The sequence below is a fragment of the Populus alba genome, chromosome 4 (assembly GCF_005239225.2).
Source record: "Populus alba chromosome 4, ASM523922v2, whole genome shotgun sequence".
NCBI lineage: Eukaryota > Viridiplantae > Streptophyta > Magnoliopsida > Malpighiales > Salicaceae > Populus > Populus alba.
The window spans coordinates 7,201,843-7,219,278 of NC_133287.1; the positions used below are offsets into that span (position 1 = coordinate 7,201,843).

A 17,436-nucleotide genomic window follows, 5' to 3' on the forward strand; every position below is an offset into this window, starting at 1 on the left:
ATTCTAAATAATATGTAATAGGATGAGCTGAAATATAAAAACGTAAAAACATCTCCATCAAATAAGACGAAGAAGAAATTATGTCGTTGAGTTTTTAATAATTATGATATTTTATTCGTATGCAAAATAAAATATTTAAACTTACTTGGAACTTAATATGGGTGATTTTTGCTTACTTATTTTTCATTACAGCAACCTCTTATAAAAAAAAATTATTAAACTTAATTTTTATTTAATATAATGTTAAAAAATAAAATTAAAAATAAAATTCAATTAAAAAAATAAGCGGAGTCAACTCGGATTAATTGTTAAACCTGGATTATGTGACCATAATAACACCATAAAAATTAATTAAAATAATCTATGAAACTCAATTTTCAATCAAGTGAATGCTAAAGGATAAAAATATAAAGGAAAAAATAATTATAAAAAGACAAAAAAAAAAAACATTTGAGGCAACCGACCATACTCGTAAGTCGTAACTCGAGTCATGAGATCTATGATAATCATAGAACGTAAACTGAAATAAATTATGCATATTAATTTTCAATCAACAATATTAAATGATAAAATTAAAAAAGTTTCAACAAAAATCAACCGGCCTAACCCGTAATTCAGATCATAAAACTGATAACTCTATATAAAGTAAATAAATAAAAATATAAAGCTTAATTCTCAATCAATCTTAATATTGAAGGATTAAATTGAAAAAAAATTAAAAAATAACTCAAGTCAACTCGGGTTAACATATCAAACTTGGGTCAAGAGATCGGGATAACTCCATAAAAAAAATTAAAAAAATATATAAAGTTCAATTCTCAATCAACTCAATGTTGAAAGATGAAAATTAAAAAAAAATCAATTAAACAACCTAACTGACTAAAACTCACCTATAATTATAAAAGGCTATAATAATCCCATAAAATATAAAAGTTGTTTTTTAAATCAAAGAGTGAAACATCTTGACATTTCAAACTCTGTAGTATGTTTTATAATTAAAATTATAATAAATAGTAGGAATCATAATATTTAGGTCATTTATTTGATTTGTCCACTCATATAAAATTCGTTAAAATTCATTTTTTATATTCATCTTCATCCCCTCTTCCATGCTCCTCATTCGATGAAGTCCTAAAATCAAATAAAATGAAGATAATATAATTTTACCATTATCACTGCTATTATTGTATATTAGCTCCCTGTTTTTGATGTGGTCTTCAACTTCCCCACTGTTTTTTAAGAAACCTAGGCTGGATTTTAATAACTGGGAGATGAAATCATCATCTCATCTTTGATTCCCACTTCATATTTCTCTTCTTTAGCACATCTAAAATAAAAAAAAAACATTAACGTTAAATTAATGCCTGAAACTAGAAAGGAAACACATCTTCATTAATTTTTACAACCCTTTCGCAACATACTATATTTTGTCTAGATTGACATGATTAAACAGATATATAGCTATGCAACAAGTAGGGAAGACTTCATTCTTCAGTCAGACAGCTGCAACTTCCATTCAAGACCTTGTAGAGCAACCTGAGGAGTCAGATTGCCATCTTAATTTTTGTTTTCACACATTAGAACGAGAGAAAGATTATTCTAAAAAATATCAACAAGAGTACTGAACATGTTCTTACCACATTAATTATTATTTGTCCTTCGCCTCCTAGGTTTTGATCCCCTTGTTCCACTGCCAAATCCATCTTTCTTAGACCTCCAGGGCTGTCTGATACTCATGAATATCATACAAGAATTGGTGATTCGAAGAATACTACTGATAGAGTGGGAGGTCGAAGCTAAGAAAACATAAAATTTGACCTTTCTATTGTGAAACAAATTGTTCAGAGTTTTAGTATTGCATACCTACTAGTTGCTGCTGGTGCTTCTGATTCATCCCTGATAACAAGTGAAGCTAATGTTTGTGACAGGAGATGTGCAGGATCGGTTTCAGGATTACTACTCTCGAGAGGGGCACCGGAACTTATTGACCATCTCATTGGAACAACCAAATCCCTGCCAATTTATAAATGACAAAGTATCCATAAACATCCATTTCAATGCACAGAAAGGAGGGAGGAGAGAGGTCACAGGTTTGAGACCTGCCCTTATTCCTCAAAACAGGAAAAAGAACACGCATGTTTAACAATGGCTTCCTAATGCTGAAGCCAACTCAAGCTACTGCTGCTGTACAACTCCCACTCTATAATATCTGAAGAAGGAAAATAGAAAGATGCATACCCTTTTGTGCATTTGTGTCTGCAGCGGTTCATCTTATTCACTGTATAATTCCCAAAGACAGCATCGAGGCTCCTTGCTAGTTTCGGTAAATCACGTAATGGTAAAACATCCCAAACCTTAAGAATTTGAGTGTCGTTTTTGTTTTCCTTGATTATATCCACTGTCCAAATGAGACTGAGCTGGTCGTTGACTCTGTAATTTTCTAACAGTTCAGAAGAAGTTCCGTGTAGGACAACGATGTTTCTCTCTTCAGGAGATTGACGCCAGCCACTTGAAAGCTTTGCCAACAAAGAAATCACTTCCTGACGAACCCTGTTTCTCACTTTCATAATAGATTTCCGAAAGTTGTCACTGAAGATAAGCTTCAATTGAAAAAAGGTTGATGTGAGAAGTCCACTGAGTAGTATTCAGCTTCAGACATAAGAGTAAGAATTAAGAAATTTGTGCTGCAAGAAAAATCAGCATACATACCTTCCATCTTGCATTTCTGAACAGTACAAAATTGGCATTCAACAAATCATCAAGTTGGCCAAACTCTAACAAGGCATCCATTATAGCCTTGGACAAGCTTTTATCCTCATCAGCATTGTAGAAACACCCTCGTTCCTTCGCGTCAGTAACCAATTTCTTCCAAATAGAGTCACTGTTGACAAGAGTTGCTCCATTTCCCAGTATCCAGAGGCAGTACCTTAATTAGACATAGCATCGTAAAATTTTATTCAAAATCACCGATACACATGTACTTACACATGAACCTGCATATACTTGCTCGAACTATTGTTTAAATTCTGATGTTTGGGAACTATTGTTTAAATTCTGGTGTTTGGAAAAAATACCTTGCACGGGTCAGCGCAACATTTACCCTTTGGCGATTGGAAAGAAAACCCACTGATCCACTTGCATTGCATCTGACTGTAGAGATAATGATAACATCCTCCTCGCTGCCTTGAAATCCATCGACAGAGCGAACATTTACTGTAAAGCCACTATATGTACTATAAGCATTTCCAATTTTTTGTTGAATTGCAAACACTTGAGCCTTGTATGGTGATATGACTCCTATGCTCATCCTCTTTTTTGCCCTTTTAAATTCTGCAAGAGAAAGAAAAGGAAAGCTTTAGCTTTCAAGCTTGCAAATCAAAAGTAAAACTAATAGCAATATCATATATTTCAGACAACATTTATTAAATAACAAAAAATCTAATAGCTCCTGGTATGACTCAAATGCATACCTTTAAAAAGGCTTGCAACTATCGCTAAAACTACAGCAACCTCGACCAAATTTTTCTTGCTGCGGCCGTCATTGAATTGCTCTTTCCCATTGGCTACATTAATAAATGAGTAAGGGCCATACATATTGCCTTGAAGGAATTGTTTCTGATAGTTCCTTTCTTTGACATTTGAAGCATCCTGAATTTGCCTATCATAGAACTCTTTATTTGGAAATTGGCTTATAGATGGATGCATCCTATACTGCATATTCAGAAGGTGTTTCCCGTGTTCTAGTATGACCAATCTCTCAAACAAACTCCTCCCGAATTCAGCTTCCTCGGAAATCTGATGAAGGTATGAGATAGAAACATTAGAACTTATGAATAACCCAGTAAATGGGGTGCAACCGTGCAAGAAAGATAAATCTTATCACCTTGCTTTGAACCATGGCAGGAAGTTGGCGCTCGTCACCTATAAGAATGGCATGGCGAAGACCAGAAAGTTGCAATGGAATAGTCGATTCACATTCTTTAAGCTGGGCCGCTTCATCAATAACCAACAAATTTATTGGTTTTGCTCCTTCTGTGTGCAACTTGGCAGAGCTTGAAGCAGTACAGAAAACCAGACACGCATTACCCAAGCAAAAGTTTCTGGCTGCTTTACTTTCAACTTCAAAAATATTGGGAATGTCAAATACTCGAGGAAGTGAATTCAGTGTCTGAACACAATATTTTCTCATAAAGGCCAGCCGTGAAAATTGACCAGCGCCGCTTCCTTCATTTTCAAAATCACTGAGGACTTGTTTTAGACCTTCATCTCCAACACTAACACTACACAGCAAGGGTTTGAAGGACTTGAGTGAACCAAGTGCTCTGATCATGTTCTTCACCACTTCTAATGAAATGATAGATGTTGGCAAGTGTGTATACAGATCTGCAATTAAAACATCCAACTTCGCACTAAGGAAATTGAAACTATCCTTTACGAATTCCTCAAAAGAGAGAATGTCTTCCTTCTTTACCTTGCCATCTTTATTTTCCTTTTCCTCATGCTTTGGAAGCTTCCCTCGATGAGAAGAAACCTTTTGCTTCTGTTTTTCCTTTTTCTTGTTATCTTTCAAGGCCTGAAGAAGAGCTTTCTTCAAAACTTTCCTCCTGTTCCCGCTCTTTTTTTCTTGATTATTGACCGCTTCATCTTTCTCTTTGTTGGTGTTTATCTCTTCAAGTCCATGCATTACATCTTCCAGTTTCTCTATCTCTCCCTCATTATTTTCCTCCTTACTTACCAAGTACCGGCGGTACTGATGCTCAGGATCTTCAAGCAAAGTTATCAAAGAGTCTACAGTGTGCTTCCAGCCAGTTGACGGGTTAAAGCAATGACAAAGTGCTTCGACACGATTGTCAAGAAATATATCTTCAAGATCATCTTTCTCGGAGATCTTCATTCGCTTTCCGTTCCCATAGAGAACTATATCTCCAAGTCCGTAAGTTTCATATTCAAGAGAGTCTGTAACTAGCCTTAGGAGTCTCGATGTTACTTCCAACACAGCAATATTGGTTGGAGCACATGTAAGGGTCCTGCACTTCAACTTAAGTAGAGAAAACAATAACAAACCAACCATCTTTGTTTTTCCCGTCCCCGGAGGGCCCCAAATTAGTTTGACAGTGCTTTGATGTTGGCATTCACTCAGACCAATGCAGCTTACAATTGCATCTTGCTGTGAGTTATTTAAATTGGGAGAGCTGATTATGGTTTCTTCCATACCAGAAAGTGTAGCATTTCTATTCACTTCAGATAAGCAGTGAGTGCAATCTTGGCCATCCTGCAGGATCAGACACAACAACTGTCAGTTAGGCAATTGAATGATTAGAATATAGCTAAAACTTCCGCATATCAGGAAAAATGAACCACCCTTCTTACAGCTGAGCTAGTCTGAAGCACATTCTGGATAATCTTCATGTTCCCTCCTTCCGGATCTGAGTTCAATGACCTCCATGTACGAATATTTGTCATCATGTTCACTAGGTAAACAACAAAGACATTAGCGAAAATGTTCTTTCGCCTTCCTTTTCCAGCAATGACAGACTCCTTTTTATTTTCCCTGTCTTCTAATTCAAATTCAATGGGTTTGGATGTGAGAATTGACAAAATGTCATATCTATCGTTATCATCTTTCGCTAAAGATAGTCCATGAACATATGCAAGAAGATAGTTAAACCCAGGCCTGTTCAAATCATCAATGTCTTTCGGTCTTACATCTGTCAAAGCAAGGAGATCTCCAACCCCAGGCTCATATATTCCTTCCCCATTCACATTGTTTCTCATTTTTTCAAACCAGATCTTATAAAACAAGTCTTTCGGAGGCTTATTCTCTTTAGCTATTCCCAGTGAAAAGATTTTTCTTTTAGGTGCTTGGGAGACCATTGTCATGTTTGAGCATAAGTCAGCACGAGTTTCCTCGATTAGCGCAGGAATGAATGACTTCATGTAATGTGTCGTTGACACGAATGTCTCCGGTATCTTCTTCACCTGTTCGTGAACAATTTAGTGCCAGACATCAAATGCAAGAAAAAGGAAAAAAAAAAACATAAGGTCAAAAAAATTAAAAATAAAATTGACATGAATGTCTCTAAATGATTTCACTTTAATCAAGTTGCCAAATTTAATCAGGAAAAATAAAATCCTGCTCGCTAAACAACCAGATTTTGACCAGAAAAACAGACCGTATAAAAAATTAAAAATCTGAAGCGCATCATACACATAAACATGGCATGCATGCAAACCTGGTTTTTGTAAAGATCTTTGTTGAGTACATGCCCGATAGACCAAGAGAACACCAAATCTACCAAGCTTCTACCAGGAATTACTAATTCTTCTTCAGCTTTCGATTTTGCAACTTTATTCTCCATCGTTTCACCTCTCTAGTAAGCGTCTGTAAAATCAGTTGACGAAGCCGAAAATAAGGAAACAAAATAAAAACTCTTGAACTTACAAAGAATTAAACAATGAAACTACAGGTTTCTTATGATTGAAGCAAGCAACCCCACAGTAAGGCCAGTACAGATATTTTTTCCAAAAAGTGGCAATGCTTCTTTTTTGATAGCTACCAAAAATCCCAATGAAAGAAAAGAAATGAACGTACAGTTGATTAGAAAAAATGGGGCAGGTTCCTGAAGACTGAGATGGAAAGAACACACTAACTACAAGTCAGTCAAAAGTAAATTAAAGCAAGCAATGTCTCGAGTCTTAGTCCCCATGGAAACTACAGTCTCTTATTTTCCATAATTAAAGTTAGGGATAGCATATGAAAAGAGAGAGGAATCAAGAGAGGAAGCTTTCATACGAGGAGGCCAAAGGACTTTTCCTGGTTATAAAACAGATGGACTCCATTTTCCTACGTATTCTCCTTTACTGTAACATTACCGATGCACGAATTAATGTTGATTTTTGAGTAGAGGAAAGGACACAAATGCATTCGTACAATACGATGATGCTTTACATGGCTGCCTCTTTCCCTTTCCTAGTACACGTGATTTTCACAAGAGAATTATTCTATCCACTCGAAGTATTGCTTAGAATTGAAGCAAGTTTCGTTTACTTCGAGGTGTAAGAAAACGCAAAGCTCAACTTGTAATTTCAAGTGTGAATTCTACATGAATGGGAATGGGTAGCAAAGATGTCCAAACTATTTTCCAGTTCTCACATATGACGACTTCTCCTCGATCTTCATAACCAATATCACCATCAAGTTTCACTATATAGAGAAATATCAGCATCATATAACACGGTTATTCCGTTATTCATGTGAAACAATTTCTTCAAAACTATATTATGACATCTTTTTATGGTTCCTGATGATCAACTCGCGAGCCAAACCACCTCAGACAATGTCTAACTCTTGAGTAGACTGTTGTAACTATGTTTAAAACCATGATTTACACCCAACAATCCAACATATTGAATCACCAGCCAACTCAACTCCTACAACTGGCTATATTTTGGCAGAACAGCCTGCCGAAACGTCACTATCAACTGTTTTGCCACTTGATTTGGAGTATTTACTTAGATGTCATTCCCATGCGATGCCGCAAGCTTTTAGCATATTTGTGCGTTATCATGAGTTTATAAAAAAAAATTAAAAAAAAAATATATATATATATATGAAAAAAAAAAAATTGTTACAATCCATAATGTTTTCAAGAAAAAAAACTACAAAAATAAATTCTCGACCAGCTTAATATTTTTAAAATAAAATGAACAAAAAAAATTTTGAAAAAAAAATCATAACAAAAAAAAATCATATAAGAGAAACACTAGCAATCCACAATATTTTAACAAAAAAAACTACAAAACTAAATTCTCAACTAGCACAATATGAAAAAAAAAAATCGACAAAGATAATTTAAAAAAAAAAAAGCAAAAAAAATAGAAAAAAAAACATGTGGAAAAAGTTAAAGCTGAATTCTCAACCAGCTCAATATTAAAAAAAATTAACAAATAATTAAAAAAAAAAAACATGTAGAGATACATTGTAGCAAAACAAAAATCATGTGAGGAAATACTTTAACAATCTACGGTGTTTTAAAGGGGGAAAAAAAACTACAAAGCAAAATTCTTAACCAGCTCGATATGAAAAAAAAAATTTGACAGACCATTTTTAAAAAAAAAATCATTAAAAAAAAAAAACATTAGTAATCCATAATGTTTTAAAGAAAAAAACTACAGAACTAAGTTTTCAATCAGTTCAATATTTAAAAGAAATCAACAAAGATAATTTAAAAAAATAAAAAACAAAAAAAATAAAAACAATAATGTTTTTTAAAAAAAAATATAAAATTAAATTTTCAACTAATTAAATATTAAATAGAAATCGATAAAAATAATTTTTAAAAAAAAATACAAAAGCAAAAAGAAATAAACAAAAAAACAAAAAAAAAAAGATAATCTTGGAATAAAAAGAAAAAAAAAAACATGTTAAGCCCACAAAGAGAGGAAAAAAACAAAAATAAAAAGGCAAAAATAAAAAAGAATAAACAGGGGAAAAAAATGCAAAACAAAAAATATGAAAAAATTCAATAAAACATGTGGCGTGGGAAAAGATATAAGATATAATACTTTTCCCATTCCTTTTAGAATATTAGTTAATGTGATAACAAAACAGATTTTGGAGAAAACACAAAAATCAAGATACCCATGAAATCTTACAAGTTTGAACGCCCGAGGCATGAGCCTAGCATGGGAAAACCATCTGCTTGCTGAAAAGGATTCTAAACATTTTCCCTTTCAGGATTCAATATTGGATTCTCCATGACAGAAAATTGTGCTTTGTTTTTTTCATCTGGTTTGGAAGTAGAGGGAACAGGGACAGAAGGAACAGCCACTTGTTATACCACCAAACATGTGAGAGGAACACTCTTCTCCTTTAAATTGTGTCTTTGTGGTCTCCCAGTCAATCTCTTCCTCGTTTCACCTTTCAAAGTATAAAGAGCATAGATGGTACATTGTCATACAACACGGAAACCTTCAGAAATCATCAATTACAATGCATCCACCATCATCTGAATCTTCATTCTGCACTTGCATGGAAACGATATACTGGTTCAATCAAAAGATCGCACAAACTGCAACCTTGTTCCCCAATCCGAAACATTTTACCACCCTACTTTCATCTGTGCAAATCCCCAAAAAGCCGCCAAGATTTTACATGTACATGGTGTGAATCGTGGGGAGAAGAAACTAGCAATTTGGCAAGTAATATGACTAGCTACTCTGGACACTATACAAATACTGCAAGTATTTACGTCATGCATAGACATTTTTTCAGCATACCATGCTCAATGTTGACAGAACACCTACTTTCGACCTGCATCCAAAGAGTATCACAGATGGGTAACGTTAGATCTGTCATCATGAAAATATAAACCACGTAACATTGTTTTGTATTTTGTTGTTTTACTTTACAGCCTTCGAGAAATATATTATACCAGCTCCATCTCATTGCCTAGGCTTGAAGCAAGGATTTCATCTCCCAAGGCAAAGAGCAAAGTGGATAAGCTACTAACTCGAGGGCAATTAACATTTACTAGAGGAGAGAAACAAGAAACACAAATCAATAGTTGAGAAGCAAAGTTTCATGACTACAATTTAGTTAGAAAATTAAAAGGATAATGAGAAGAAGAGGAAGAAGAGAAGTTTGTCCACTTTAGAAGAGGGGCTTATGCTTTAACCTTTTGCCACGCTTATATTACAAATTAGTTTTGTAGCTTCATAACATACAAAGCAATACAATGCTCATCATCCATAAAATAGTATGGTTACGATCTTCCTAATAACTTGACAAATCAACTGATAAGGGCACTCATGCAGCCCTATTGCAGCCAGACATGTTGTTCTGTAAGGTGTTCTGTAAGAACAAGGGTTTCCAACCATAACAGGTCATTAGCATACAGGAATTGTCCAGATCTGATAATTTTGTGAAACAGCCTGTTTTCATATCATTGAAACATTTCATGCAGATACATATCATGAATTGTGCCGCACAATAACACATGCTTATCATTGCATGAAGAATTCCAAGGACAAAACTGACGCCCCAAAATTTACAACTATATACTAACCTATGACAATTAGCTGATGGCCCATGTTAATCCAGTAAACTGAGTGAAGCAAACTGGATAGACAAAAACTCCACAGGATCATCTTTAGGGTGTTCATTAGAATGAACAGGCCAGGTCATCGGAACCTGCAAGTTCCTGCATCAAGTTGATTGTGAAATTTTCAGGAGAAACTTATATCATTTCAAGTGCTATAAACTAGAGGTCTTTATATTCTTCTTCCAGCTTAAAGTTTTTCCAATAGCATTAGCTCCTTTCCACTAGAAACTCCCACATACAACAGCAAGATTGCAGTGTGTGGTGATAGCAACAGATCAAAAGGCCATCAAGTGATAGGTATATGCCATGAACTGCAGTCATAGTGGAGGCATTATAACAGATGGGGCCAAGATGCCCCTATCTACAATAGTCATGTGGCATCAAACGTTGACAGTGAGTGACTGTTTGTCACTGTGAGATTGATGATGCGGGTGGTTGAAGAAATGGCAGTAACAGTAGACATTGTGGTTTCATTATACCGATTAAAGTAGAAATGGCAACATGGCATGGCACAATGGATGGCAAATGATCCAGGAACCAATGTTAGTCTTGACAGTTATGATCCAGGATCCGATGCTTGTCAAGGTATTTGAGTTTTTTCTGTTCTATTTTGTATTTATTTGACTCCAAGCTCCACTGCTCTTGGAAACAAAGATTGAGATAGCATAACATCAAGGTTGCTTTCCACAGGAAGCGTATTCTCTAACTCTTTGAACCAAAATCCACCAATAGAATAATTCCTAAGGTTAATGCTACCCTGATACTTACAAGTCTTAATCACTTGTGCAGTAACTTTTTACATTTTTTGTTCATCATCTCGTACAAAAAGGAAACATAAAAATTAGAAAAAGAAGCCAAAAGGGATGAAATTAGAGGATTGCATACCCTTCAAAGTGCCTTAGCTTGCATCGATTAATTTGATCCCCTGTATATTTTCCATAGAAGATGTCAACAAGCTTTGCTAAATTCGGTATCTCAGACAAATGTAATAGATCCCAAACCTTCAGAACCTGGAAAATGCATGCATTTTCCTCTACAATGTCTACAGTCCAGACAAGATAGAGTGATCCGTTAATCTTATATTGCTCCAACAGTTGAGAAGAAACCCCATTGGTGAAATTAGGATCTCTCCCTTTATGAGGCTGACGCCAACCGCTTAAAAGCTTCCTTAACATTGAAATAACTTCCTTACAAATCTCCATGGTTTTAGTTCTCGCAACAAATTTGGAGAAACCGTCATGAAAGGAAACCTGGGCATGATTGTAAGCATCACTCTCAATTTTCAAAAGCATAGATGAAAGAAGTGTGGAATAGGGGTCTAATTTTCTGAATTTTTTGACATCAGCCATTGATTCCTATGCGGATGCAAATTGATCTGGTGCAACCTAATGACTGAACCAACCCCATTATCCAATCACTAAATCAAGCATGCAAGTTTACTTCCCAGCCGCTGGTGATAAACACACCCAACCAGTTTTCTTCTAATGATTGTGCACTAATGTGTTTTCATGACTAAAATCTAAGGATGCTTCAAACCGAATATCTTTCATATAACTGCAATCATCTGATTCTTAGGTTTTGTGTTTTTTTTATATATGATATATAAAATGAAGTAAAATCCTTTCATCTAATTAAATGCATTAAAGAAAACAACTATAATCAGCTCAATTTAACTCTTAAATTTATGATGCTGTAGACAGAGATTAAAAAAAAAAAAAGGCTATATCCCGGAAAGGATAACATGAAAACACACCTTCCACCTGGCACTTTTAAAGAGGACCGAATGTGCATTAGGAAATTGATCAGTTTTGCCAACCTCAACCAGTGCAGCAATGATAGCCTGAGCCAACCTCTCATCCTCATCAGCATTGTAAAAAAATCCCCGAGTCTTGGCATCAATGACCATTCTCTCCCAGACAGAATCACTATTACCTAAAGTTACTCCATTTCCCACTATCCAAAGGCAATACCTAAAAGAAGGGAGTAAAACCACCTTTTACTTTCAAACTAACAAAATCACTCAAAACATGTTTGAGCCATGTAATAACAATTATGACAGAAATACCTTGCACGAGTCAAAGCCACATTTGTTCTCTGGGGACTTTTAAGGAACCCCACCAAACCCATCAAATCACATCTGACAGTGGAGATTACTATGATATCTTCCTCGCCACCTTGAAACCCATCAACAGAACGCACACTGACAGAAAAACCATTGCCAGAACCCCTACTTAATGTCTTTCCAAGTTTCTCTTGAATGGCAGACACTTGAGCACTGTAAGGTGATATAACACCAACGCTTAATGTCTCTTTCCTTGAAACTGATTCTGCAAAGTGAATAAGGTATAAAAACTAATCTGAATTACCAAAAGGAGAAGAGTTCATACATACATTACGTAGATGCATTTGCAAGAACATTAGGAATACCTTCAAAGAGTTTTGCAACTATTTCAGAGACCACAGCTACCTCTACCACATTTTTTCGGCTGTGCCTATCATCAACCTCTTCAAGTCCATAGTCTACGTTTATGAAAGAATAACTGCCATACATTTTTCCTTGAAGGAAACACTTCTCATAGCTTCTTTCTTTAACAAGTGGAGCATCAAGAATCTGCTTTCCATAGAACTCTACATTTGGAAACAAGCTTATTGATGGATGCATTCTATACTGAACATTCAGAAGGTGTTTTTTGTGTCCCAATTGTGCCAGTCTTAGGAATAAACTTCTTCCAAATTCAGCTTTCTCAGAAATCTAAAGATAATGCAACTTAAATTAGTTCACGCTGGAATGAGAGAAAAAAAACACAAGAGCAAGGGAAATGAGAAAAACATGAGTAAGAAGCAGAAACCTTGCTTTGAACCATTGCAGGCAACTGGCACTCATCCCCTACGAGGATAGCATGACGCAGACCGGGAAATTGTAAAGGGATAGTTGATTCACACTCTTTCAGTTGGGCAGCTTCATCTATAATCAACACTTCCAGACTCGACCGTAACATATCCTCTGCATACAACTTAGCAGAGCTTGAAGCAGTGCAAAATATCAAACGAGCATTTTCTAGACAGAAATGTTTGATTTTAGACTCCCCAAAAATGTCTGGAAGAGTAAATTTACTGTGGAGCAATTTGAGTTTCTGAAGGCAATGTTCTCTAGCCTCTTCCAGCTTGGGCTGCTTAGAAAAGCCAATTCCATAAGGTTCATCCATAGATTGACTGAAGGCATGACTTAACCCTTCATCAGCAGCTTGTAACAAGGAATCAAGCAGTTCAAGAAACTCGAGAAATTCAATCATCATTTTTACCACTCTTGGAGAAATGACAGAAGATGGCAAGTGAGTATGCATGATTACAACATGCATCCGCATCTGATCTTTGCAGTAATTAAATTTACAGTTTACAAACTCCTCAAATGTCAATCCTTCGATCTCATGATCTTGAGAAAAATGAACCATGTTCACTTTTGTGTTGTGCTTCAAGCGGCTTTCCTTCCTACAACAAGATTTCTCCTTCCATGTCTTCTTGCTTTCTTCTAAGGTTTGTAAAATAACTTTCCTCCAAAAAACATTGTTATTTTGGTTTCTGGACTTTTTAGAGTTGACATCATCCTGTTTTTCTTTGTTGTTTTGAATCTTCTCATTTCTAAGAATTCCCTTCTCTTGTGCTTTGAAATTTTTGCCTTTCTTTCTGTTGGCTAGTTCTTGCAAGTACTCATGGTAAAGCTTGCCAGGATCTTCAAGCAAGCATATCATCAATCTTAAATGATAATTCCATCCAGATGAAGGTGCAAAACAATTGGAAAGTATATGAGCTCGACAGTCAAGAAATACATCAAGAAGGTGATCATGGTTACAAATCTTCATCCGCTCACCATTCCCAAATAAAATAATATCTCCTAGACCATAAGTCTGATATTCAAGCTTTGGAATTACCAAATTCAGAAGCCGTGTTGTAACTTCTAACACTGCCACATTGGTTGGGGCACAGGTAAGGGTTCTGCATTTCCTTTTAAAAAATGCAAATAATAATGCACCAATAGTCTTTGTTTTTCCTGTCCCAGGAGGACCCCATATTAGTTTGACTGAATTCCGATGATGACATTCCCTCGCACATATACAAGATAAAACTGCTTCTTCTTGGGAAGCATTTAGATCAAAGGAGCGAATATATGCACCTAAAGTTGATGCATCAACGTTGTGCTTTTCTCTAATGAAACAGTTGGCACAATTCTCTACCACCTATATGATATAGATATGAAAAAGTAATAACATGTGAATAGACTCATTCTACCAATACTTACTCTGTGTAAAGTAGTAAACCACAATACAAGCTTTATTGTAGGGAAAGCAACTAAATGTTGGTCATTTGTACACAAATTAAAAGGAAATTTGTGTATGAAATTGATGGATAGCATGAAACACAAGCTTACAGAGGAATCAGTTTGCAGCACTTGTTGAATGATGTTCATGTTCCCTTCTCCTAGCAAGGACAGTGCCTTCCATATTCGAACATTTGTTTTCATGTTTGTCAGAAAAACAGCAAAACGAGTCTTTTTCTCAGTATGTTGCTGCATGTCTTGCTCTTTGATGGGCTTCGATGATAAAATTTGAATCTCATCATAATCTTCATGTTCAAATCTTTTTTTCCTTTGAACTAAAGCAATCTTATATGATTCATTAAACCAGCTCAAATCACCAATGCATTTCGGCCATACCTCTGCCAAAACAAGGAGATCTCCATTCTCGGGAACGTACAATTCCTTCCCATTCTCTACATCATTCATTTTATTCACTCCAACATCATATATCAAATCATTGGGCTCCTTGTAATCCCCTGACTTCTCAATGTACAATATTTCACACACTGGTGCTGATGACACTGTCATAATGCTTGAACACAAATCAGAACGAGTTTCCTCGAGAAGTGGGAGAATAAATGAGCTCCTATAATGAGTCACTGACGGGAACATCTCTGGGATTTTCCTCACCTGTAAGAATTTATATTACATTCATCACATTCATAAAAGAAAAAAAAATCATTTGTGCAACATGTACACGATGATCAAACAAAGCAACACAAACAAATAATTTGAACAACATTAATTTCGCAAAAGCAGCAACAATGAGTAACAAATAACATGTCATCCAACAATTCAGAGTGGCATGCATCTCTTGGACACAAACAACTAAGATTCTCACTATTAACAACAAAACTTAAAAAAAAATCAGCAACCCATTTTTCAATACACATTCTTCACGTCAAAAAAAAAATTCAAAACACTTGAAATACAATACTCATAACACATAATCCCCACAATTCAAACTGCCTCAAACAACTAAGATTCTCCCTATACAAGCATTAACGACAACTTTAAAAAAAGAAAACAGCAACCCCTTTTTCCATAAATATTCTTCAACTCGATAAACGAATCAAAACACTCCAAAAACATGAATGCTGCTAGCTAAACTCACAACTGTGACATCTAAACTGTGCCTGTATTACACACACGTGCCCTAAAAGACAAACAACTTCAATGTGAAAGTAGCCACCATACCTTGTCTTTATAGAGGTTTTGGTTAAGAACATCTTGAACAGACCAAGAAAAGACCATCTGTATCAAGCTTTTACTCCCCTCCATCAGTTTTTCTTTTCTTGACCCTGAAACAAAAACAAGATTTTATTCACTGAAAAGTAAAAAACAGCCCACCAAATTGAAACCCACATAAGTGAATGCAAAATTTTGTAAAAAGATAAATTACTCAGTTGAGGAATACTAATGTGGATCCATGATTTGGGAGCAAACGTCGATGATGATGATGATGATGATGAAAAGGAGGGAAGGGAAAGTTAGTGGCAGCGGTAGAATTTAAAAGGGGCGAGATTATAGGAGTTTCGCCTGTGAAGGAATTAATTAGCCCAAATTGTTTTTAGCCTTTTTGTAAAAACTCTGCGTTGCTCTTTTTTTATGTATTAAATTTTATTTTTCGTTAGAAGTCAAGTAGTGATTGAAAATGGTTAAATCTTTTGCCTAGTAGTACTTTATCAGATAAAGGATGTTTTAACTAGTTTATAAGATGGTGCAATGCTAAGACTCGAATAAAAAAATTAACATAAAAAAAAAATTATAAAAAAAAATTATATTGTTATTAAATTTAAGTTTAATAAGTTAATTTTATAAAATTTTATATTGATTTCTTGATTAGTTCAGATTTAATATCAAATTATATGAAAGTTGTATTAACATGATATAATAAACTTTTCAATAAACTTGAAAAGTTTAAGGCAACTCCAATAACTAGTAAAGATAAAGTTTTGCTTTAACAAAAACTTTAAGATAAATTTTTTTTTAATATTGAGATTATAACATATTAGATCGACCCGTGTTTTGTTGTTAAACTTGTCAAATTCATTACCAATGCAATGGACTCTGTTGGGTTAAAAACTTTGTTTTTATACATAATAAAAATAAGTACTCATAAAACCGAGTAAAAATTAAATTTCATGATATTTATTTAAAAATATAATAATTTTATAAAAAATAAATTAAAATAATTTATAAAAATAAATTCAAAGTCAAACAAATATTAAAAAATAAAATTAAGAAAAAAAAAGGAATGCAAAAATAAAAATAAAAGTCCCACTCCTTCACTTTACATATGGATAGTAAAGTTCACTCAAGAACTCAAAAGGCCAAGGTTTTTTAGACGTGTAAGGTGGTCATTGTTATAAGATCTTAGATCCAGGTTGAATAAAGAATAAATTGATATAGTTAATCTAGTCCAAACTCGATCAAAATCTTGTTTTTTATCAAAAAAAAAAAAAAACTCTAGTTTTAAAGTATAGGTAATGATATTTAATATACATGTTTACGTTTGTTATATAAATATATATGATAATTAACATATTGATATATTATATAGAATAATATGTTGATTTATTATTATTATATCTAATACATTTGTATCGATAATTCTAAAAATATATTAAAATAATATTTTTTTTATTTTTAATATCAACATCTTAAAATAATAAATAAATAAACCACTAAAAATATCACATTTAAACTAAAAGAATTTGATTTAAAAAAAAAAAAAAAACATGGTTGGATTGCAATGTCAAATGGTCTATAATCTTTTTTTATTTATATTTTTAAACTGGTTATTGAATATTGAAATATGCTTTAAATTTCTTTTCAATCATGTTTTAAAATATGTTTTTCAATTAAGTATTTTAAGAAACTTTCTTTTAATAAAGGCTTAAATTTTTATTTTTACTTTTTACAAAAGAGAGATTTGGATTCTAATTCTCTTAAAGAAAATAAGATAGTAATATTGTT

The 17,436-nt window shown here is 34.1% G+C and overlaps 2 protein-coding genes across 11 annotated transcripts; both read right to left on the reverse strand.

Moving 5' to 3' along the window:
* Nucleotides 1–1,333: 1,333 nt before the first annotated feature.
* Nucleotides 1,334–7,493, reverse strand: LOC118030286 (uncharacterized). Its single transcript, XM_035034347.2, has 11 exons — nucleotides 6,593–7,493; nucleotides 6,234–6,382; nucleotides 5,371–5,979; nucleotides 3,884–5,272; nucleotides 3,471–3,795; nucleotides 3,075–3,330; nucleotides 2,710–2,926; nucleotides 2,239–2,600; nucleotides 1,864–2,013; nucleotides 1,638–1,726; nucleotides 1,334–1,536 (listed from the first exon to the last, which is right to left on the reverse strand). Exons 2-10 carry the CDS (start codon nucleotides 6,357–6,359, stop codon nucleotides 1,642–1,644), a joined length of 3,519 nt encoding a protein of 1,172 aa, XP_034890238.1. The 5' UTR covers nucleotides 6,360–6,382; nucleotides 6,593–7,493; the 3' UTR covers nucleotides 1,334–1,536; nucleotides 1,638–1,641.
* Nucleotides 7,494–8,548: 1,055 nt separating this feature from the next.
* Nucleotides 8,549–16,037, reverse strand: LOC118030289 (uncharacterized). 10 transcript variants are annotated; one of them, XR_004684305.2, is made up of 11 exons: nucleotides 15,860–16,036; nucleotides 15,655–15,758; nucleotides 14,530–15,087; nucleotides 12,953–14,338; nucleotides 12,531–12,855; nucleotides 12,169–12,430; nucleotides 11,857–12,073; nucleotides 10,989–11,353; nucleotides 10,068–10,202; nucleotides 9,435–9,532; nucleotides 8,549–9,313 (listed from the first exon to the last, which is right to left on the reverse strand). XR_004684305.2 is itself a non-coding variant. In XM_035034349.2 (10 exons), the coding sequence occupies exons 2-9, from the start codon at nucleotides 15,736–15,738 to the stop codon at nucleotides 10,094–10,096; spliced, it is 3,306 nt and encodes a 1,101-aa protein (XP_034890240.1). In that variant the 5' UTR covers nucleotides 15,739–15,758; nucleotides 15,860–16,036; the 3' UTR covers nucleotides 8,549–9,313; nucleotides 10,068–10,093. The 10 variants fall into 10 exon arrangements, 9 of the variants coding, with proteins under 9 accessions (XP_034890240.1, XP_073264919.1, XP_073264923.1 ...); XM_035034349.2 differs by lacking the exon at nucleotides 9,435–9,532; XM_073408818.1 differs by lacking the exon at nucleotides 9,435–9,532 and having other exon boundaries at nucleotides 15,875–16,034.
* Nucleotides 16,038–17,436: the final 1,399 nt, after the last annotated feature.

Bases quoted from the DNA above. Each gene is read 5' to 3' on its own strand.
- LOC118030286 (XM_035034347.2), bottom strand. From the start codon at position 6,359: ATGGAGAATAAAGTTGCAAAATCGAAAGCTGAAGAAGAATTAGTAATT. The intron at 5,273-5,370 runs GTAAGAAGGGTG...CTGATCCTGCAG, and splicing joins TGCTTCAGACTAGCTCAGCT to GATGGCCAAGATTGCACTCA. The intron at 2,927-3,074 runs GTATTTTTTCCA...TGTCTAATTAAG, and splicing joins GTTGCGCTGACCCGTGCAAG to GTACTGCCTCTGGATACTGG.
- LOC118030289 (XM_035034349.2), bottom strand. From the start codon at position 15,738: ATGGAGGGGAGTAAAAGCTTGATACAGATGGTCTTTTCTTGGTCTGTT. The intron at 15,088-15,654 runs GTATGGTGGCTA...AAATTCTTACAG, and splicing joins AAAACCTCTATAAAGACAAG to GTGAGGAAAATCCCAGAGAT. The intron at 10,203-10,988 runs GTATGCAATCCT...AACTTGATGCAG, and splicing joins AAGCTAAGGCACTTTGAAGG to GAACTTGCAGGTTCCGATGA.